Raw genomic sequence first — 24,126 nt, 5'->3', positions numbered from 1 at the left:
GTTCAAAACCTACCAGGGATTATAACAAGTCATTTGGTCCTGTTACCACTCTGATTTCATCTGCCTAAACTCTCCCTGGCTCACTGTGTTCTAGCCACACTAACCTTCTTGCTATTTCTTGAATATGCCTGATATGGAGAACATTGGCAAATTTAAAAAAACGCCAAACTTCATTTTAACTTACAGCCCACTGACAAGTACTTGAGACAGGCAGAGTTCCTCCAGGAACTCAACCGCCTCAATGTGAGTACTTTGCTAAAGGCAAAAGGCAACCTTAGCTTGACATTAGCCCAACCTCCAGGATCCTGTAAAAATCCCTTTGGAAACTTCCTTTATCCTACCCTCCCACCCCCACCCCTTGCCAAGATATATGTTAGCTATCACCCTCCGAAGGAAGTTGGGGGAGAAGCGGTGGGGCGGTGGAGTGGCAAAGCTAGAGGGAGAAGCAGACTCCCCGCTGAGCAGGAAGCCCTAGGCAGGGCTGGATCCTAGGGCTCTGGGATCAAGACCTGAGCCAAAGGTCTTAACCAAGTCCCAAGCTTAACCAACTGAGCCACCAAGGTGCCCCTAAAGACCCTATTTCTAAATATAGTCACATTCTGAGATGTTAGGGGTTAAGAATTCAACATATGAATTTGGAGAGAGCACAGTTCAGCCCATAACACTTTGTCTTCTCTCCTCCCTCCCTTCCTGTGTATATTGAGCACTTCCTAGGTGCCAGACGTTCTGCCAAATGATGTTAACAGTAGGCAAAAGATGTAGTCTTGGGGATCCCTGGGTGGCGCAGCGGTTTGGCACCTGCCTTTGGCTCAGGGCGCGATCCTGGAGACTCGGGATCGAATCCCACATCAGGCTCCTGGTGCATGGAGCCTGATTCTCCCCCTGCCTGTGTCTCTGCCTCTCTGTGACTATCGTAAATAAATTTTAAAAATTTTTAAAAAAAGAAACTTCCTCTTAAAAAAAATGTAGTCTTTTATAAAGTAAAAACAAGTGCCATGCAAATATGATGCCTTGGTAATGGGGATGGCCGAAAAGCCTTGCCCTTCCCGTCAAGATCCCGACCAGGTTGGGCGGGTGAAAGGGTCTAATTAAAACTAGCAGTGAGATCAGTTAATGAGTCAGCAGTAGCTGAAACCCGGAGACGCGGGCTGGTCGGTCACAAAGCAGCTAAGAGTCAGCTGTCAGCCAGCAGCGGGCGCCAGCGGAATCCGCCCTTTATTATGACGCTCGGGCCCCGCCCCCTCCCTCCCGGACTCCTTCTCCCGGCTCGCGGCACCGCCCTGCCACTCCGCGTGCTCCTGCGAACTCCCGGGAACCCTTCCAAAGCGCGTCACCGTCCGCTCTAACAATGGCGGGGGAGCTGGGGCGCTCAGTCGGCCACGCCTGCGCCGTAGGGCCGGGGAGGGGGCGGGGGGCGGGCCCGCCGGCGTTGGGAGGCGGGGAAAAGCGACGCAAGCGGCCGCGACGCCATTTGCTGCGGCTGAGCGTGGGCGCAGGCTGATCTCGGAAGAACTCGGTCGCGAGACTCTCCCGCGCACGCGACCCGTCCTCTCTTGCCTGCTTGCTACCGCGCGGTCCCACGCGTCGCTCCTGGGGCCCCTCGGAGGAGTAGCCGCAGCCGCCGCCGCCGCCGCTCCCTAGATTGGAGTCGAAAACGCCAGGAAGCCGCCGTCACCGCCATGCCCAAGAATAAAGGTAATGCCGCCCGGACCCTGGAACCACGACTCCGCTCGGACCCGGGCTCTCCGGCCCTGACCGCGGCTTCCGGGTTTCCCAAGCCGCAGTGACCTTCCTCTCCGTAGTGCCTGTGCGCGGCTGCACCGTACGGACGCGGTTTGGGGCTTGGGAGAGGAGCTGGGAAGTTAGTACTGCTACCACTTTGGCCACATTGGGGTGGAGCCGACGCCATTTTTGTAGGGCCTCCTGCGGGAGAATGTGGGCTTTTGCTCGCGATTCGCGCCAGACTGACCGCGGCGCTTTGTGGACCTGTGGGGAGACCTCCCCGAGGCGGCCAGGGTTTCGCAAATGGGCGCCTATTGGCCTTCCTGGGCGAGGAGACTTACACCCTGGAAGCACTTAGTAACTTTCAAAGGGTAATGCCCGCTCTAGGGACCAGGTACTCCTGCATGGGTTTCTTTATGGACAGTTGTTGAGTATTGAGACGACTCCTCCTTCCTTGTAAGCAGTGGACGAAACCTTGATGTATATTTGCATATTTAAGGTTCATTTCTAGAGATTTACTCTTCCCCATCCCTTTATGGGCTTTAACTTATTTTTTTTTTTAATCCCCAGAACACTTGTTCCATATTTACCCACGTTTTCTATTTTTGCTTCAGATCTTGTCTATATTGTGTTGGGAGTAAAGAGCTTTTAAGTTCCTCCATTCTGAGGTTAAACGTCCACAAATTATCCGTCTCAAAAATAAATTTATGTGGAATTTCCAAAATGGAAGGTCTAATGTACCTCAAAGCAGAAGAATCCTTAAGAAATTACCCTTCCCCCCCCCTTTTTTAGACTGAAGGGGATGCTTATAAATTTTCAAATTGTATCTTTATAATTTTTCAAAGAAATTGTGTCAGTAGAAACCGGGAAACCTTGTATTTCCTTCAGGAGAGGGTCATATTACACAATTCACAGGAAGTTTTTCTTTGGTTATTCATTCTTGAGACCCCTGCCCTGATCCAGGCCTACTTTTGTTCTCCTCTACTTCATAGCTGGCTCCAGGGATTCTTCTACCTTCTTTCCTCTTTGTAGTTGTCACTACTCATTTTATCTCCTGAGGTACTTGGTTTTGCCATTCTGTGCAAGATTTGGTGCAGTTCCCTTAGGGTACTCCATTGTCTTCGGAAATCTAACTTGCAGGTCCTTTTTGTAGCATTTTACTCTAATTATTCTGAGTGAAATCTATTTCTAAAAGTCAGTTTTCTTGTAGCCTGTCCAATCTTTTATTTTCTTTTAGATGGTAATTGGATCACCTCGGTAAGTAACTTATTCTTACCTTTTTTTCTAGTGATGAGATTTCCAATTCCTTCACTAGACTCTTAAGTTCTAATGGGCAGTAATATATCTGTCTTAATCACGTTGAATTGTTAGCACTTGACACTTAGTAGATGCTCAATAAATATTTGCTGGATTAAGTCACCTTCCTTTTGGTTGACTCCACTCTCATATAAATAATAGGTTCCCCTTCGGTTCCCAGGGAACAGGATTTCTTAGTTCATTAGCCTCTTCTAAGGTTACACTCCATTACATGGCCATAAAATAGGGGACTGATCAGGGTATGGTTAATTATGGTAAATTGGCAATCAGTGGATCGTTATCCTATAATATTTCAGCATACAAAAATATAGATAATACAAGGAACACCTGGGAATCTATTACTCTGAACTTGAAAATTAAAACAATCATTTAAAGGCCTGTTTCTCTCCATTGGAAAAACCAGAAGCCCTGTGAATATAATTTTGGGGATGGTTTCACAAAGATATAAATTGCCACAAACTGTGTGTTGACTGACTTTTGCTTTGAACTGATTATTACCAGCTTATTTCTTCTAGAATTCTCTAGATACTTTTATTACCTCAGGAAAAGGGATATCCTTTGGTCCACTCATGAAGACTATTTGGGGTAAGGTGCTCCTGCACTTGGAGGAAGTTACTACCTTTACTTTTTAAATTGCCACTCTTTAGGACTATGTGAACTACCCTTGATTGATTCTTTCAAAGAATTGCCCAACTCTGGTATATAACTCAGTAAACAAAGCTGATAGGATCCTTGTTCTAATGGAGCTTTCACTCTGGTTTGAAGAACTGGCATGAATGCCTTGGAGCCAAAGCTACTGTTCTCTTTCTAGGAAATCAGTTTTGGTATGCCCTAAGAATGTCTCACATACTGAACTCTGAGGACTCTGCGTGGGTCAGGACATTACAGAGGCTCATTTGACCATAGCATGAAGCATTGTGAGATTGCCCCCAGGACAGATAAAATGCACTTGATTCTTTTTTTTTTTTTTTTTTTTTTGCACTTGATTCTTGAAGTGTCTGTCTTTGCAGTGGCTAGGTGTATTCTTTATTCTGTTAGGGTGGTGAACCTTTTGCTGCTTCTAGGTTTTTCCCATGAGTCTTTTAATATCACTACCACATACAGCCTTTCTTCCACTTTTTGAAAATGGGCACCAGTGTGGTTTTAAGTTCTGGAATGGAACAATGCTCTGGAGAAATAACCTAATGTGAGGGCCAGGAACAGAAAAAGAGAGATTAGGTTCGGATCTTCACCCCCCCACACTGAAATATGTTGAGTTAATTTTCTGAGCTTCAGTGAACTACCTGGTAAACTGGAGATAAATGACCTTTTACTTCATGGGGTGATTGTGACAAGTAAATGGGTGGCTTTATTGTATAGTGGCTAACAGTATAGTTAACTGGGGTGGGGTCACACTGCTCATTTCAAATCCCAGATCACACTTGTGATAAAGCCTTAAATAAGTCACTTTACCTTTTAAAGACTATTATCTCTTGGGAAATGAAGACAAAATAGTACCTATCTCATAGGCATAGGCTTGTTACAGGTGAGTTACTGGGACAGTGAGACCTCTACTTCAATTAAAGCATAAGATAATGGAAGAAAATATAGGTGTGTTTAAGAGGTAGATAGGTATGTTTATAGTTTGAGAGATCTATATTTAAGGTGATTGTGTTGCCACTAACAAACAAGGGTGTTGATTTAAGACCAGCTTTGTTTAAAAAAAAAAAGGTTTTTTTTAGTAAAATCAAGCTTGAGAGGACAGTAACCTACTCACTGGAGTCATTAGAAATAGACCAATGCTTAGTTGAAATAGTGGGCTTAAATGTAAAATTAGTAGCATATAAGTGATAGGTGAGAGAAAAATTAATTTCTTTAGAAAGTGGGTTAGCAGGTGGGAAATTGGAATTCATGAAACTAGAGGAATAGGCATAATGGGGGAGGGTGGCTGGTGAAAGTCAAGAATAGTACAAGTGGCCCTTTAAAAGTCAGAAAAAGTTGGGAAATGATTAGTAGTGTCGTTTTAAAGTGTGAAAAAGAGGAGGGAGAGGGAACATAGAGGTATTTCGATCTTCTGTTCTAACTCCTTCACTTTACATAGTCTATAACAGATCCTGAGAGGTTTTTGTGAAAGTTCCTTTTATCCTTTCCTTCTCCCTCCCTCTGCCTGGTCCTAATTTTCTTGTTTCCATCTTAGAAATATTCCTCCTGATTGATTGTCTCTTCCTTTTCGTGGCTAGGCTGGCCTGCTTCATTGTGCATGTGTAAAGGACAATGACCAGTTTCCCACCCAAAGCATCATATCCCTCTGGTTTTTTGTTGAAGTATTTTTTAAAAATTTTTGGATAGTAAGTACATTTACAATTCAAATATCAAAAAGTATGAAAAGTGTAATCTCTTTCCTAAACATGTCCCATAGCTAACCAGTTCTCCTTCTCACAGGTGATCATTGTTAATTTTTTTGAATATGCTGTCCCAGAGGTATTTATGTATATATAAGCAAATATGAAAATGCATCTATCTTCTCCTTTTTTTTTGTTTTTTGTTTTTTCTTTTTTAAGAAATCCACAAAAGCAGGGACGAGGAGGGGCAGAGGGAGAGAGAGAATCTTAAGCAGGCTCCACCAACACACGGGGCTGCTTAATCTCACAACCCTGAGATCATGACCTAAGCTGAAACCAAGGGTCGGACACAACTGACTGAGCCACCCAGGCACCCCTGCATTTTTCTTTTTTACACCAATGGTAGCTTTATACCCTTCATCTTGCTGTATTCATTTTTAAAACTACATTATAAAGAATTTTGAATATATACAAAAGTAGGCTAGTATAATGAACCTTCAGATACTCATCTCCTGGCTCCAGACACTATCAATTCACAGCTAAACTTGAACCAGCACCATCCACACCAAATGAGTATCCAGACTTGGTCTACACATTGCCGTTGATTGACAGGTCTTTTCTTTTTAAGATTTTATTTATTTAAAGAGAGTGCACATGGTGAGGGGGGGAGGAAGCAGAGTCACTGCTGAGTGGAGAGCCCATCCTGGAGCTCTGTCCCAGGACCTGGAGATCATGACCTGAACCAAGGCAGACTGGCCAACTGAGCCACCCAGCTGCCCCGGCCTTTGTTTTTTTGATTAGTTTTACATTTGTAGAGAAATGAGCAGAAGGTAGAATTCTCATATTACCCCAGCATGTTAACATTTTACAGGAGCCAGTATACATCTAGTATTACTAACAAGTTCATAGATTACTTTAAGGTTCCTTCTTTATGTTCACTGTGTGGGTTTTGATATATGTATAATGACATGTATCCACCATTACAATAGCATACAGAATAATTTCACTGCCCTGAAGATCTTCTGTGTTCCACATACTCCTCTGCCCTCTCCTCCCCAACTCATGGCAACTACTGATTTTTTTTTTTTTTTTTTTTTTGCTGTTTGTATAGTTTTGCCTTTTTCAAAATGTTACATAGTTGGAATTATACTATTCAGCCTTTATAGGTTCCTTCTTTCCCTTAACAGTTTGCATTTAAGGTTCTTTTCAGATCTTTTGGGATCTCCATAGCTCATTTCTTTTTACTGCTGAGTAATATTCCATTGTGTAGATGAATCAGTTTATTCATTCACCTACTGAAGACATCTTGGTTGCTTCCAAGTTCAGGAATTAGTGCCTTGTGTTCTTAACTTCAAATACTTTGCTCAGTGAATATTTCCTGCAGCTTTAAGATAAAATTCAAACTCTCAAAGAAGCCAGAGTTGTTCTCCCTCTACCACAAAATCAATATATCCCATTCCAGGAGCTGTAACTTTACCACCTCTTGCCCCAAGTCATCCTACTTAAACTTTTCATGGGGACATCGGGTAAAAGAGGGGGCTTATTTATTCAGAAATTTATCAGTAAGCCATTATATCTCCCACCTTGGCCCTTGTGGGCCACTGTAAAGGAGGGGTTCACTGAGCACTGTGCTCAATCAAGTGGCCATTGTAGTTCAGGAATTTTGATCATTGAATGCAGATGTCCTCAGGGATCTATATAATTTTATATAATACCTGTTTTTGGCTGGTTTGTGTTTTATGTCAGAGATAACCCAAAAGGAATTTCCAAGAAGGGTAAGGGAATGATGTGTTTAATATGATTGGAAATTGTAAGTTTAATACGATTGTGTGACCACATTAGATAAGTTTTTAAATTAAAATGATTTTTTAAAAGTGTATTGCGAGTCATTTATTTCTTTAATACTACTGTATAGATAATTAATGTCTTCTTCCTTAAAACCATCAGGTAAAGGAGGTAAAAATAGACGCAGAGGTAAGAATGAGAATGAATCTGAAAAAAGAGAGCTGGTGTTCAAAGAAGACGGACAAGGTAAGCATTTTTGTGAGGACTTTTTTTAGTAATAGTTTTTTCTTTTTTCTTTTTTAGTTTCCTTTTTTTCAATATGGATGGGTCTTGGGATCAAGAACCATGTTGGGCTCCCTGCTCAGCAGGCAGCTTGCTTGTTCTCCCTCTGCCTGCCACTGCTCCTGCTTGTGGCCCCTCGCCCCAATCAAATAATTTTTAGAAAACGGAATTTCGGGCAGCCCAGGTGGCTTGGAGGTTTGGCGCTGCTGCCTTCAGCCCAGGGTGTGATCCTGGAGACCCAGGATTGAGTCCCATGTCAGGCTCCCTGCATGGAGTCTGCGCCTCTCATGAATAAATAAATAAATAGGGATCCCTGGGTGGCGCAGCGGTTTAGCGCCTGCCTTTGGCCCAGGGCGCGATCCTGGAGACCTGGGATCGAATCCCACGTCAGGCTCCCAGTGCATGGAGCCTGCTTCTCCCTCTGCCTGTGTCTCTGCCTCTCTCTCTCTCTCTGTGACTATCATAAATAAATAAAAATTTAAAAAAAAAATAATAAATAAATAAATCTTAAAAAAAAAAAAAAGAAAACCATTTCAGTGTCTAAATATGAAAGAACTATTCATAACCCTGAGCGATGACCTCCTGTGCCCCTCTTTGCCCTTCTGCTCCTCAGCCCTCCACACCTCTCTAGAGAGCGTCTCATCATTCCCTGGTATCCTCTGTGCAGTGAGGGTTGGAGGCATTTCTGTAAACGTCTGGGTTTCATTGTTTTCCATGAACACTCATAACTAAAAATCCATTATACGGTTCATAGGGAACTAAGCCTCAAAAGCTATGGTTAACAATTGCGTAATTTAGCAGACCTTTTCATTAGAATATGGATATTTAAGGGGTTAATTAGAAGTCTTTCCCTCACTTCTCCAGTGCTATTAGCATATAATTTCAGGATACAGAATACAGTGAAAGTGAACAATTGACCTTTATAAGCTAAGATGCATAACACTAGTTTCCCATATTTTTGAGCAATTTTTTTTTAGCAATTTCAAACCTTTGGAAAAGTCATAGTATTAGTACAATGAACTCCCTTAAGCCCTTGATGTGCGTGTTTCTTGAACATTTTAAAGTTAGTTACAAACATGAGACTTACGTTTACCATACCTGCTGCATTATGCTTCTTAACTATATATACTCTTACATAATCACAATAGAATTATCACACTTAGATAATTTAACATGACTATATTATATATCTAGTATATATTTTTGAAGTTTTCCAGTTATCCCAGTAACCCAGTAATTTCCAGCATATTTCAACAAACAACATTTTTTGTCTTTTTTTTTTTTTTTTTTTAAGATTTTATTTATTCATGAGAGAGAGAGAGAAGCAGAGACACAGGCAGAGGGAGAAGCAGGCTCCATGCAGGGAACCTGATTATGGGACTTGATCCTGGGACTCTAGGACCACGCCCTGGGCCAAAGGCAGGTGCTAAACTGCTGAGCCACCCAGGGATCCCCTTTTTTTTGTCTTTTTATTAGAATTTTAGTGGTTTTATTTATGGCTGTGTATATGTAAGCTGCTTAAAATGAACCATGTTTTGTGGCTAAAAGACCTTTTCGTTTCTTAGCCTTAGTCTGAGCAAGTCACTTCAGCATTTCAGAGGCCTTTCAAAGTTAGGTCTTAGTGTATTTACAAATCAGTGGATATTCTCTCCGTAGAATAATGACTTCTAGTATAACAAAGACATTATTAACATTAAGCTATTTGTTTGCCAAATATACCAAAAATTGTGCTGAGATTAGCCTCTAAAGGATCTGACGGACAGGAGATCCAAAATCTGGAAACAATCCAAATGTGGGAGATTGATGAGGTTTAATGTACATTTTGGGACATGCCACCTAGGTCTCCAAAAATAAAGCATATAGTTATGAAGATAGTAGTCCTTCTGCTTATTCAAAATGAGTTGTTAAAGCATTTCTGATAGCAGAGATAGCTTGTTATAGAAATGGCATTATGGAGTCTAGATTCTGGCTCTGCCATTAACTAGCTTGGTGTTTATTACCCTTTTGTATTTATTTTACTATATATATTTATTCCTAACCAGCATACCTATGTGTTCTAGTCAGTTTTGTTTTGTTTTTAGATTTATTTATCTTAGAGAGCAGAGGGGAGGGGCAGAGGCAGAGGGAGAGAGAATCTGAAGCAGAGTCTGCTGAGAGCATGGAGTCCGACTCAGGGATTGATCCCAAAACTGAGATCATGACCAACGCCAAAACCAAGCATCAGACTGGGCCACCCAGGGGCCCCTGTTCTAGTCCATTTTATGTGGACTTTTAAGTTGCTGTTTTGAAAAGTTGAACAGTATCCTGAATACTTCTTTTTCCTTCCTCCAGAGTATGCTCAAGTAATCAAAATGTTGGGAAATGGACGATTAGAAGCAATGTGCTTTGATGGTGTAAAGAGGTTATGTCACATCAGAGGGAAATTGAGAAAAAAGGTAGGTGTGGAAATTTGTTTTACTTAAAATTGTGATTAAGGGAGGGAAATGGCTCTATAGTTTTTATGGATCAAGGACCTCATTTTTGTAAGTTCCCCAAAGATTTCAGTAAAACAGTGACTTGCCTATGATAAATGAAAGCCACAAACTCCTTAATGGTAACTGTATGGATTCCATTTCCATTTAAAGACACCATTTGTATCACCTATGTTTCTGCTCAGAATGTTTAACCTGAATCTAGTTATGAAGAAACAATCAGCAAATCCAAATTGAGGGAGACAGGCAAAACAAATGGCCTGGCTTTTAATACAATGTTAGTGATCTTGCGGGGGAGAGGGAAACTATTCCAGTTGAATGGAGATGAAAGAGACCTAATGTTAAAGGGGTAAGTGGCCCATGTTTGGATACTGGTTTGAGGGTAGGGGAAATAGTTATAAAGAGTGTTAAGAAAAATTGAATATGAATTATATTAAGTATTCTGGTGATACTCAATTTTCTGAGTGGGCCAGGTTGGAAAGGAATGTTGGAAAGGAATGCTTAATTTCCTATCACAGTGGGTGTTGAGGCAGATATATTAATCAAGTTGGGTAAAAGTCCCTCCAAGTCTGATTTTATGGGTATTTTTTTAATCTCGTTTCCAAACTATAAAGGAGTTTTGCTAGCTTTGTGTATGTGGGTTGGTGGAAGGAAGAGAGGGAAGGAAATAAAAGCATTTATTAGAAATACATTTCTAACTTTGTATTCTCACATGTAATGGATGGACAACTAACCACTTGGAGTAATTCACTATTAAAAATTCCTTACTAATTTCTAATCATTCTTCTGGAATTAATAAAATGTCAAGTAGTTAAATAAGAGTGTTATTTTTTTTTAATATCTCAAATTATACAAGATTTGAAACATGCTCAGCTGCTTACTGTAGTTTTTTTCCCCTAATTCTAAATATAGGTACTTCATCCACAGTTGGGTGAATAGTATTTTATGGAAAGACTGACGCAGTGTTGCTTTGATTCTTTATTTTTAAATATGACATGCATTGACTTTTCTTTCATAGGTTTGGATAAATACCTCAGACATTATATTGGTTGGTCTCCGAGACTACCAGGTAAAAAAAAAAAAAAAATTTTTTTTTCCCCATTTATGTGATTGAATTTCAGTGAGCCATTAATGTTTAGAAGTTAAGTCATGACCATATTCGACCAGTTCCACCCCAATATGCTGCTCACAAGTGTGTCCACAAACATTTCTTAAGGGCCAGGTATTTTTTAGGTGTTGTGCTAGGTACCCTAGGCATCATGATTCCCAAATGGCCATTCTGGGGAGTCCACGTTTCCACTCTGGATAAAATAACAACGTGAATTTTTCATGAAGCTAAATGGCCCTTTTTCCTTTTTTTGGTATTTAAAAAGTTGAGTTTTTTGGAATGAGTAATGTTACATAGTGGTTGTTTTGTTTGTGTTCTTATTTGTCAAAATAAAAATTTAATCTTATGTTGGACCTCTGTGGAAATTTTTCTTTTCTTTTTAATTTATACGTGTTGAAATCAAAATCTGGAGACTGTTACTGTGGTGGATACAACTGAATGAGTCAAGCTGCCATCCCAGAGAATGCCTGGTAGTGAAAAGAATGACAGGCACACTAGTAATTACAATACAAACCATGATAGAAGTATGTGCCCTAAATTTGGATGAGCATTTAGAGGAAAAAATGGTAGTTGCCCTTCATGATCTCAACCTGGAGACTACTCATTTTGGGTCTGTGTAGTTCATTTGAATGCTTTTCTGCCTATTGGAACTCATCATCATATATTGTAAGTGACGTTTCTATTTTTATAACCTTGATCCTGCTTCGATTTTTTAAAATATATATTCCAGAATAAAGAACTAAGATCTTTATTCTAAATCATTGTTTTTTAACCATGAGTGAATTTTTTCCTCCAGGGGCCATTTGACAGTATCTGAGATATTTCTGGTTGTCACAACTGAGGGAGGCAGTGTTGTTGGCATATAATGGATAGAGACCAGGGGTGATGTCAAATATTCTGCCTTGCACAGGATAGTCCCTACAACAAAGAATTACCTAGCCCAAAATATCAATAGTGGTGAGGTAGAAAAGCTTGCTTTAATTCATACCATTTTTGGATGCCTGGGTGGCTCAGTCATTTAAGCATCTGACTCTTGATTTTGGCTCAGGTCATGATGTCAGAGTCATGAGATTGAGCCCTCCTTGCTGGGCATGGAGCCTGCTTAAGATTCTTGCTCTCTTTGTGTCCCCATCCCCTCCCCCACAAGCCTGCATTCTCTAATAAAACACCATTTTAATGTCCATTTTCTTCTTTTGATCTTAAAAATAACCCCAAAAGTAGGAAGAATAATTCTGTTTGACAGAATAAAGAAACCAAGGTTTGAAAAGATAAAACATACTGACTATAAAATGATAGCCAAGACCATCCTTGTCTGATTATTAAACTCCCAAAAACCACCTTCTCTACCTCTGCCACTTAAAGCATGGTCCAGGGACCAGTGGCATCATGGCTTTTGGGGACTTGTTAGAATTGCAGGTTTTTTGACCCCACCCCAGTCTTCCTAAATTGGAATATACATTTTAACAGTTTCCCTTTGAGCGTCTATAAACATAGTTCAAGAATTCCTGGTTTGAATCACACTGCCTTTGCATCAGTGATTGTTTTCATAGCCATTAGGACCTGCTTTTAGGTCCAAAGAACCTTTTGAAGTTGAAACAACCAACTTCAACACTTCTTCCTTAACTGAGTCAGATTCTTTTCCAATGGGAAAATGTGAACAATCTATGACAGTAGTTTTCAGTGGTACATTTGCATCAGAAACACTTAAAAAGCTTTTAAAAATACAAATTCATGAGCCTCACTCCACTTCTACTAACTTATCTTCTGGAAATGTAAAGACTCCACTGGACATTCCATTCAGTTCATATTCTATGAACCACTGATTCATGGAAATGTATATTAATTTCCTTAGGTTATTACACAGTTTCTGGTGGTTGTTTTGTTTTTAAGATTTATTTATTTGAGCGAGAGGGAGAAGGGGAGAAGCAGACTCCTTGCTGAGCAGAGAGCCCGACATAGGGCTCCATTGACCTGGACTGACAGCAGACGCTTAACTGACTGAGCCACCCAGGTGCCCCCGCAATCTTAGTTTTAGACTGTTTAATCCTGTAAATTATGGTTCCAGAGAATTTTTGTATTTCAAAAGACTTCTAATCAAAACATAATAGTAAATAACCTAAAAGATTGGGTTTGCACAGTTCTGCTCTTGTTAAAGTGAGATCTGTAAATATCTTCCTTAAGCTTGTTGATCATTATTCATTTATGTAGCTTCATACTATAATCCTGAGGATGTTCTTTAGAAGGTAGGAGATAAGTTTACATTTTAAAGGGGCTTTTTTTTTTTAAGATTTTATCTATTTGAGAGAGCACACAAGCAAAGTGAGGGTCAGAAGGGGAAGGAGAGGGAGAAACAGACTCCCCACTGGGTGGGGAGCCTGATGCAGCTCCCCATACCAGGACCCTGAGATAATGAATGACCCAAGGAGAAGTCAGAAGCCTAGCCAACTGAGCCATCCAGGTGCCCCCTAATAATTATTTTTAAAATTTTAATTCCAGTATAATTAACTGTATAGTCATTCAGCAATTCCATACATCACCCAGTGATCATGACAAGTGCACTGGGTAGGAAAAAACTTTAAAATGTGAAAAAAAGTATGTAACAACGGGGAAATTTGATTTTTTTTATCCAGTTTTAAAATAATTTGTGAAATAATGGATAATATTTTGGCATAATTAGTTCTAAAAGTTAATGGTCTCTTTCAGGATAATAAAGCCGATGTAATTTTAAAATACAATGCAGATGAAGCTAGAAGTCTGAAGGCCTATGGCGAGCTTCCAGAGCATGGTAATGTCTGAGTTGTTTTATTAACCTGTCATAAGGTGTTAGTACTTGGTGTTATTTAGATAAAAGGATTTTGGTAGAATTTTGTGGGTTTTACTTTTTTGCTTACATGGTTTTTATTTATTTATTTCTTTGTTTTAATTAATTAATTTTTTATTTATTCATGAGAGAGAGCAAGAGAGAGGCAGAGACACAGGCAGAGGGAGAAGCAGGCTCCTTGCGGGGAGCCTGATGTGGGACTCAATCCTGGGTCTCCAGGATCACACCCTGGGCCAAAGGCAGGCACCAAACCGCTGAGCCACCCAGGGATCCCCACATGGTTTGTTTTAAATATGCCTATTTATACTTCATAATACTGACTACCTTAAGAAAAAAGTTACTGGGATTCTGTCCTTAATAAATATGCTTTCTGGTGTGGAGTTACATTTTATAAACTCTGAACTTCTGCATAATACCAAAGGAATAATTTTGTTCAGTATTTTACAGTAACTTTCTCAAGATTGTCAGTGTTCATCTACTTAAATGTGAAGCAAGGATAGTAGGTACTGTTGAATTTTTTAAAGTCGGTTTTCAATTTTTCTTTTTTTTTTTTAAGATTTTATTTATTTATTCATGAGAGAGAGAGGGAGAAGCAGGCTCCATGCAGGGAACCCGATGTGGGACTCAGTCCCAGGTCTCTAGGATCACGCCCTGGGCCGAAGTTGGCGCTAAACCACTGAGCCACCTAGGCTGCCCATGTGGAAAACTTAAAAGTCTTTCATAACCTCACCAAAGGGGGAATGTACTCTACATACTATTTTGTAAACCTACCTTTTCCATTTGGTGGTTTTGTTTTGTAGTGGTTTTTTGTTTTGGGTCTTGCATATTATTCTGAAAACAATATAATTTTACTTCAGCATGAAAATCCTGCTAAGTTATTTACTTGACATTTTCAGTCCAGAAAATGCTAGTATATTGGGGAATAAGACCAGCACCTCTCAGTTCATTTTCATTGCTTCTGACTAAATTTTCTGATTGATGAGTCTGGTGACTGGTAAGTCTAACCATTTTTTTTAGGCACAGCTGGAAGTTGTATAGTTTCAGAATTTGTGTAACTGGATCCTGCCTTACTAAAAATATCTTTCTGAAATAAATAGTTGGGACTATATCAAACAAAATGCTTTTGCATAGTGAAGGGAACCAACAAAACAAAGCGGCAACCTATTGGATGGAAGAAAATACTTACAAATGATAAATCTGATAAATGGTTAATAACCAAAATATATACAGAACTCCTACAATTTAATGCCTAAAAAACCTGCTGTATAATCCAATTAAAAATGGGCAGAGGACCTGAATAGACACTTTACACAGAAGACATACAAATGGCCAACAGACCTATGAAAAGATAGCTTAGCATCACTAATCATCAGGAAAATGCAAATCAAAACTACAGTGAGATATCCCCTCACACCAGTCCAGAATAGCTAGTATCAAAAAGAGAAAAGGAACCTTTGTGCACTATTGGTAGAAATACAAACTGGTATAGCCAGTGTAGAAAACTGGAGGTTCCTCAAAAAGTCAAAAATACCATTCAATCTGGTAATTCCACTACTGGTTATTTACCCAAAGAAAACAAAAACACTTATTGAAAAGATGTATGTACCCCTATTGAGCATTATTTACAGTAGCCAAGGTACAGAAACAATCGAAGTGTCCACTGATAGATAATGCATAAAGAACATGTAATTGATACACAATGGAATATTACTCAGACATAAAAACAAAGGAAATCTTGCCATTTGCAGTAACATGGATTGATCTAGAAGGTATTATGCCAAGTGAAATAAATCAGAGACAAATACCATAATGGTTTCACTTACATGTGGGGCATCTAAAAAAACAAATGAACAAACAAGAGAGAAATAGACTCCTAGAGAACATAAACTAGTGGTTGCTGGAGGGTTGGGGAGTAGGTGAAATAGATGAAGGGGATTAAGAAATAGTGTCAATTCTAAAGTCATGCCTGAAAAGTGCAGCATGGGGAATATAGTCAGTAATATTGTAATAACTTCGTGTGGTGACAGATGGTAACTGCTTATTCTGGTGAGCTTATAGTGTATATGTATAATTATCAACTATGTTGTGCACTTGAAAACTAATGTATATGTCAGCTCTACTTGAATGGATAGAAGTTTGACTCATAAGAGTCTTAGAGTTCAACATTTGGTATCAGACCACTTCTTTTAGCAGACGCTCATTTTAATATCATCTTGGTTATATGAGCATATTTGTTATTGTTTCTTTAGCTAAAATCAATGAAACTGATACATTTGGTCCTGGAGATGACGATGAAATTCAGTTTGATGACATTGGAGACGATGATGAAGACATTGATGATGTGAGTAGATGGATCTTGCATTTTCCAACTTTGGTTTCTGAATTATCCACAGAGAAACCAGCTCTTTTTCCTATCTTCCTTTAAACTAAAAATGTTGAATAGAGTATATTTCAAGACTTGGCCGTATTATTGAGAAGACAACTAGTCAAACTATTATACTTTGGGAATTCTTATAATCTTTTCAACATTTCTTCCAGAAAAGATCAGTATTTGCTTTGGCGATATGAATGCTAGCGTTGGAATCATAACTTGTTTAAGAGTGTCTGGAGAGAGAAATATTTTGAAATTTAGCCAACAGTTTTAAGAAATAGAAGATCTTCTCAAAAGATTTTATTTATTTATTTTAGAGAGCATGTGGTGGGGAGGGACAGGGGGGTTGCAGAGAAAGAGAGAGAGGATCCCAAGCAGACTCTGCCCTATGCGTGAAGCCCAACGTGGGGCTCGATCCTACAAACCTGAGCCAAAACCAAGAGTTGGACACTTGACTGAGCCACCCATATGCCCCAAAAGGTCTCCATTGTAATAAGGTTTTTATTTAGTTATTTTAAAGATTTTATTTATTCACGAGAGACACAGAGAGATGGAGAGGCAGAGGGAGAAGCAGGCTCCATGCAGGGAGCCCAACGTGGGACTCAATCCTGGGTCCCCAGGACCACACCCCGGGCCGAAGGCGGTGCTAAACCACTGAGCCACCCAGGCTGCCCAACGAGGCTTCTTCCCCCCCCCCCCCAAGGCTTCTAATAATATATGTTGTAATTCCAGGGGTGCCTGGGCGATTCAATCGGTTGAGCATCTGACTCTTGATTTCAGCTCAGGTTGTGATCTTAGGGTCATGAGAATCAGGCTCTGTGCTTGGGGTAGAGTATGCTTAAAACTCCTTCTCCTCCTTCTGCCCCTTCCCCACATATGTGATCTTTATCTAAATGTTTAAAATTGAGACCTTTTGCCAATTATGTTCTTTTAGCTGTTGGATATGCAGTGTTGACAAACTCTTGGTTTAGAGTTGGTGTTTTAGGAAAATGTATTATTTTTCTGAAAGGTGAAGCAGTTATGCTCACAAGAGTAAATGCCCTTTTTTGTTAACATAAATGAAATTCATACTTAGTTTTTGGCAATATAAACTTATTAAATAATTGGGGTAGTATTATAAGTTACTCATAAATCCAGTTTGGTCTCTTTTTTTCAACTCCTTAAAAAATAAAGTTCAGAACCCACCTGTGTATATAAACGTAAAAATAATTTTGCTAATGTTTGGTTTGATTCAAAGATGAAATTTTAGTGTACCTGGGGCAATTGTTCCTAAGACTGCAACACAATTACTGGAGCCTTTCAAAAACACAAAGGTTCATCTTGGGAAAATTTGAGTTAGACATCACAAGTGATCCCCACTACCAGAATTCGATCATTAACATTTTTTATACCTGATTTATCACATATCTTCTTATATCTTTACCCATTAATTCATCTTATATTTTGATGCATCTTAAGACCATTTAGAATACTCAGGATGGGGGATCCCTGGGTGCCTTAGTGGTTTAGCACCTGCCTTTGGGCCAGGGCGCGATCCTGGAGTCCTGGGATGGAGTCCCACGTCGAGCTCCTGGCATGGAGCCTGCTTCTCCCTCCTCCTGTGTCTCTGCCTCTCTCTCTCTCTCTCTATCATAAATGAATGAATGAATGAGTGAATACTCAGGATGAATTAAGGATTTGAGTACATATCCTCCATGCGTATATGCATTTATGAATTTTTATATAAACATTTTTTTAAGATTTTATTTATTTATAGAGACAGAGAGAGGGGCAGAGAGAAAAGCAGGCTCCATGCAGAGAGCCTGACGTGGGACTCATCCAGCGTCTCCAGGATCATGCCCTGGGCTGCAGGCGGCGCTAAACCGCTGCGCCACCGGAGCTGCCCAAACACATTTTTTAAATGTACTTCCCTTTAGAGACCCTGAGCCACAGAATTCTTGTGACTGAATTGTTAATGATACTTTGACAGTAGATTTATCGATTATACTCAGTGACCAGACCTGACATGGAATTGTGTTGTAAATTAAGGGGCAAGCCAAACATTTTTGGAGCTGGATTAGAAGGCCTCTGTTGGAAATTAAGAACCTAACCAGAGTACACATTTGAAAATGAAGCCACATACACAGAGGTGATAGGTTGAGGATCTAGATAGGGTTAAGATTCTCTAAGAAAAAACTTGTGAATCTGTGCCAGTGATTCCTTGAACTGGACCCAGTAAGCTCTCAGGGAAAGACATGGTAAAAGATGGTGGATACTAAAGGAATTTGAGTTATCTTCAACATTTTGCAAGGGTTGCCTTGTTTATCACCTGAGAACTTTTTCTGGACATTTCTCCAGATGGCTTATAGGTATGCTAGCCTTCTTTCCTATAACCAGGTTGAGAGGAGAATTTGGTCATTGTCATACTTGGGCTCTTTCTCTAATAATACTCCTTTGTGTCTGCTCCCACCCTAGAATACAAAATCTCTCATCACTAACACAAAAGGGAAGAAACACTAAACTTTATTAAGAATATTTTGCATAAAAAATAAATAAAAAATATTTTGCATAACGTGACATTTTGAAGGAGGTTGTAAAGATTTTACTGGCAACAAACTAATTGAGAAAAACTCGGTGTATAGAATTTCCTCTTCAAAGATAGCCTTAAGGTTTGCAAGCCTCCTTTATGCGGTAGACTGCTGGAATATAAGAATTCTTTTGTTTGATTTGATATTCTTTTCCCTTCCAGATCTAAATTGAATTCAACATTTTACATTCCAATTTCTCTGAGGATTGTTCCAACAATTTGGATTTTGGCTGTGACCTGTTAAAGAAGATTAAAATTTCATTAGCATGAGTGCAATTTGTTAAAGCAGATTGATTTGTTTCTAAGGTATTTCTTTAAAAACCGAATTCTCTTAAGTGAAATGTTAAGCCCCCTTTGTTCTTTTGATGTATTGGAGCTTATGGGTAAAAAACTACATCGACTGTTTTTAAAAGGAAGGGGGAAATGCATTACTGCCTTTCCTACTTTGACCATTTTCCATTAAGTGAATGTTCTGAATAAACCATTTACCCTACACTCATGGATTATGACTAAGCCCTAACTTTGGCCTGTTGACTGTACAGTGATTTTCTGTATATTCCAGTTACTTAAATGTTCCCTTGAGATTTTGATACAAATTGAGGCGGCAGAAATCTGCATTTGAGGTAAAAAATGATTAGGTCTGCTTTTCATATTTAAGTAGCATGTGGCTATTTTTGTACTAATTTTGATATCATGTACATTCTTTTCATGATATTATTTTGCCACTATAAATGTATCAACAAAAATGCATTTCCAAAATGTAAGTTTTTTAGAACCTGGGTTTTACTAGCAATTTTTAATTTGTAAGGTTAGTAGTTACAAGAATTGAACAGTAGGTGGCACCCAGTCATCTTAAACTGAAATAGTGATATAGTTGTCATTTTTTTTCCTAAATGTGCATAGGAAATTTCCCAAAACAAAAGATTGTTTTGATCATATGCATGTATGTAGAATATTTTTGAAGAACAAAAATATTGTTAAGTGTCATTTTATTTCAGAAGTCATAAACATATAAGCTACAATTTTGAGTGCTTTATAAACACTTAAATTATATATAAATGAAAATTTAATTTCCTAAAAACTGTACAAATTAAGCCTTTTTCAAACTATCCCTAAGCTGGGAAAAGAGGAGGGAATAACAGTTTACTGAAAAGATGGTTTCTCATTTCTAAATGGAAGAGCTACAGCTGAGAAATACAATAAAGACAATGTCATGCTGCAGAGTATATTATACCCTTACTTTGTGCTTAGGATGTATTTTATTGTGTGTAAAGATTTGTTTTGTTTGTATTTTATTGGGAATTTGGATTTTCCCTTATTTAGTTTTTGTTCTCAACTCTACTGAGATGAAATTAAGGGCTGGGCTATTTAGACCATACTAGCCACATTGAAATCTTATGCAACTTTGAAAGAAGAGATCCATCATTTAGATTGTGAAGCTTTTATTCAACTGGTCTCCAGAGATGTTTTCAATGATGAAAGTACTCCAAAGGGAAATAAACCTTCATGTGGCTTCAAAACATAAGCACATCTTCTCTAATCTCATGTTTATTCCTTAGTGTGCAAACTGGAATCAGAATCTGAGGTACTATAAAACATTATTAAATCAAAGAATAGAAATGAGTAGACAGTTGGAATTTGTATTTCTTACTCTGTGGAATTCTGAATGCTTACCTAGATGGAATGAGCCTGAGACCATGGGCTGGTTTTTAATACTTGTAAGAAACTAGTCTTGAAGAATCAACTTAATGATTATCTTCATCAAAATCTAAACTTCCTAAGATATTTAGGCTTCTGTACGAAAAGTGGCCAAATTTGTGGTGTATATATAGATCCTTTTTCTGTGTTATTTTACCAAGAAAGTTGTAACTCTGCATTTGTGGTACAGTTCATGGTAGTGATGGTACAACTCATGTTAGTTTTTCTACTTATCTCCTCTAACAAATATGGTTCATCTGAAGATTCTTAAAATTACAGCTATGACCCCTATCCGTGTGTGTTAGTGATATTTTTTTTCCTTGCCTAGGTAGTAACAGCTCAATCTAGTGCCATTGCATCCTGGAAAATCTCAAATCATGATTATAAAATGGTAAAATTCTAGGTCCTATGCAACACTACTTGGAGGGATTGTTTTACTAACTTGTCTTTAATGTGAAAATTTATTGATTATATTTCAAATGAGGAATGGAAGTGGTCCTTAGTTGGGTTTTTTGTTTTGTTTTTTGGTATGTGTACGTGTGTTGTTTTTTTTGAGTTTGGTTGTTTTTTTTGTTTTGTTTTTGGTTGGGTGGGGGGTTGGTTATATATACTCTTTGATTCCCGTAACACAATGCTATAAGGTATGCCCTGAAAGACAATAAAATGTTTGAAATCCAAGAATAATGGTTCTTCCTGCTAAGTGGGTATAATAATTATTACTAATTAATTTGATGGGCTTGCATTTTTCATGCAGTGTTGATTCTGCTTCCAGTTAGAGTACATATGGTGGCTCAACAACCAAACCAAGTATTTGTGTGAAAAAAGACTTGCCAAAACTTAATTGCTTGACTGTTGAATCTGTTTTAAACATCCAGCCTCTTAAGAGACCACCTCTTAAGGATCCTGTAAACTATGCATGATAAAAATTCTTGTATTTTATTAAGGAATGGCCGTTGGTTTACTCACCACATCTACAGAATCATGGCTGTGAACATAGTTGGTTACAAAACTCCTTGTAACTTGTAGTTTAACTTAATCTCATCTATCTTGTATAAATATTAAATTATAGGATGGTGAAGAACATCTTTAGTAGATATAAACTGCTGTCAGTGTTGACTTCAGAGTAATCAAGTAGGTAAAAGCATGTTTGAAATAAAAATATCTAGCTGGATTTATACTTTATTTGTATTGTTTACAGATTTTAAAATAATCCAGTATTAACTGTAGCTTGACAGTTAAAGTATCAGAATGAAAGTGAGGTTCTTTATGTTACCTATCATAACAATTTTATAAAGATCTGTATTGGTAGGAGACATTTAGATCTTTATCCTGCTTAGCAAGAGGAAGTTTCACTTATACTGTTTGGATTCCCATGAACTTTTACATACCACATTTGTGTTTTTGATTTATCTTAAACTGTCATTCTTTTTATACTCATTTCTTCCTAGTCAGCAGAGAACAAAATCTTTAGTCTCACTACAGCTGCGTTAAGACACTAACTTCTCAGGTACAGAGTAAACCAAGGAATTTGGAGAGTACTGGAGTGGGTCAATCCTTTCTTCCCCCCAGCTGCTGTGTACTTAAGAGTCAGTGTGATAGAGTGAAGAGCATGAGCCCTGGGGTCACGAGGCCTGTGCCCTAACCCCCACTCTACCCTTTACCTGCAAGTGACCATAGGCACCTTCCCACACTTGTGAGTTTCAGGCTCCTCACCTGTAAGATGGGGATGATGAGAACAGTACCTGCAAAATTTGTGGGAGGACTAATTATGTGTCCATATGTGTAATGCACCTAGAGCAGTGTCTGCCGCTTTTCACTTGGTATCCAGGACTGTAGAAGATTAAATAAGCACATCTTTTATATTCTCTATTTACCATTTCTTTCACTTGCAGTCTTTGGTTCCTATAATAAAAGAAACTTGTAGAATATATATATTCATATATTCATGTTGATACAATATTTAAAATAAATGCTACCATCCTCATTTAATTCAGCATAAGACTAACAGAAGTCTCTAAATTGCTTAAAGATGGATGTTTTGCAAAATACCAACTACTCTATATTTCTTTAGAGAAAGTTTATAGTTATTGATAGTTCTGGTCATTTCATTATTTAGTCTAATGAGTCCTTTTACTATGTATAGATTTATGACAGCTAATTAGTACTGACTGATTTGGAGGTTTGGACTTATGTAAGAAAAAGTCCCATCATTTGGACTTATGTACAAAAAATTGGATGCAAACTATTACAATTAGAAAATAAAATATGAAATAACTTTTAACAGTATGCAGTTGATTCTTTTCGAACTGTTTTATTTTTTTTTAACTGTTTAAATTTATATTCATGATTCTTTTCTGAAAACCAATTGTGATTGAGGGAAAATGTATACTTTGTATTTCAGTTGTTTTTGAATGAATACATTCAGACTCCAGATATGGGGTTGCGTTTTGTAGGTGAGTGATTTGGTTACAACCATGTGCAGAAGACATTTTCTAATATTTCTAATAGTAGATCAGTTGTCCAGAATGACCTCAGATTGCCAAAATCACATTCACTGGACCTTATTTTGTGTTCTGCAGAGATACATGGATGAAGCAGATATCCTGGTCAACTTGCTCACTTTTCCCCCCCCTCCCCCAGCCTGCTCACTTTTTAAAACTGTCTTTTCTGTTTAAATCCAGGCTTTGTTCAGTTTACAGTTTGATAATGGGCAGATCAAAAAGTATGGACAGGGCAGTCCCAGTGGCTCAGTGGTTTAGCTCCGCCTTCAGCCCAGGGTGTGATCCTGGAGGCCCGCGATCAAGTCCCACGTCGTGCTCTCTGTATGGAGCCTGCTTCTATCCCTCTGCCTGTGTCTCTACCTCTCTCTGTATCTCCCATGAATAAATAAAATCTTTAAAAAAAAAAAAAAGTAGGAACAGAATCTGAGTTAAATACCCTATATCTGATACTCCATTCCAGTTATGATCCACTGGAGTATCAGGTATAGAATTAGTTGGATTTTTGCAAATTTAATAAGGATCAATGCATATTTATGATTTTAAATCCCTTAGAAATCCAAGAATAATTGGAATTCTGTTTACTTGATAAAGGTTATCTACCAGAAGCAAATATAGAAACAATCTAAAAAGCCAATCTTACGGGGCGCCTGGGTGACATACTTGGTTAAACCTCTGACTCTTAGTTTCAGTTTGGGTCTTGAGCTCAAGCCCCCTGCCCCCAATTGGGCTTCATGGTCAGCAAGAAGTCTGCTTCATCCTCTCTCTCCCTCTGCTCCTCCTGCTTGTGCTCATTTGCAAGCATGCACTCTCTAAAATCTTTTTTTAAAGCCAATTCTACTTAAGAATGCCCCTGAGAAGCAATAAAAATTATTAATCTCATTAAATCCAGCCCTTGAGTACACACCTTTTTAATATTGCATGTGATAAAGTAGGAAGTGCTACAATAAAGCACTTAGGCATACTGTGAAGTATAACAGTTGTCTTTAAGGAAAAACCCTTGTGTGTTTGAGTTGCAAGCTGAATTTGCCACTGTTTTTCATGAACACTATTTTTCCTTTAAAAGGACAATGACAAACTGGTTATTGAAACCTAGGTTTGTGGTCAAACATTTTTTTCAAAAATGAATGTGATGAGGCTGTTCCCCAAGGAAGACAACTGGCAAC

The 24,126-nt window shown here is 38.6% G+C and overlaps 1 protein-coding gene across 1 annotated transcript; it reads left to right on the top strand.

Moving 5' to 3' along the window:
- Window positions 1–1,440: 1,440 nt before the first annotated feature.
- EIF1AX (eukaryotic translation initiation factor 1A X-linked) lies at window positions 1,441–22,743 on the top strand. Its single transcript, XM_038587034.1, has 7 exons — window positions 1,441–1,695; window positions 7,308–7,391; window positions 9,759–9,862; window positions 10,917–10,967; window positions 13,710–13,791; window positions 16,077–16,168; window positions 18,927–22,743. Exons 1-7 carry the CDS (start codon window positions 1,680–1,682, stop codon window positions 18,930–18,932), a joined length of 435 nt encoding a protein of 144 aa, XP_038442962.1. The 5' UTR covers window positions 1,441–1,679; the 3' UTR covers window positions 18,933–22,743.
- Window positions 22,744–24,126: the final 1,383 nt, after the last annotated feature.

This window comes from Canis lupus, chromosome X (assembly GCF_011100685.1).
Source record: "Canis lupus familiaris isolate Mischka breed German Shepherd chromosome X, alternate assembly UU_Cfam_GSD_1.0, whole genome shotgun sequence".
NCBI lineage: Eukaryota > Metazoa > Chordata > Mammalia > Carnivora > Canidae > Canis > Canis lupus.
The sequence above is the reverse complement of the archived record's forward strand: the minus strand, read 5'-3'. Positions and strand labels throughout refer to the sequence as shown.

Coding starts and splice junctions, on each gene's coding strand:
- EIF1AX (XM_038587034.1), top strand. Junction 9,863..10,916: donor GAGGGAAATTGAGAAAAAAG/GTAGGTGTGGAA, acceptor TTTCTTTCATAG/GTTTGGATAAATACCTCAGA. Junction 13,792..16,076: donor TGGCGAGCTTCCAGAGCATG/GTAATGTCTGAG, acceptor TTGTTTCTTTAG/CTAAAATCAATGAAACTGAT.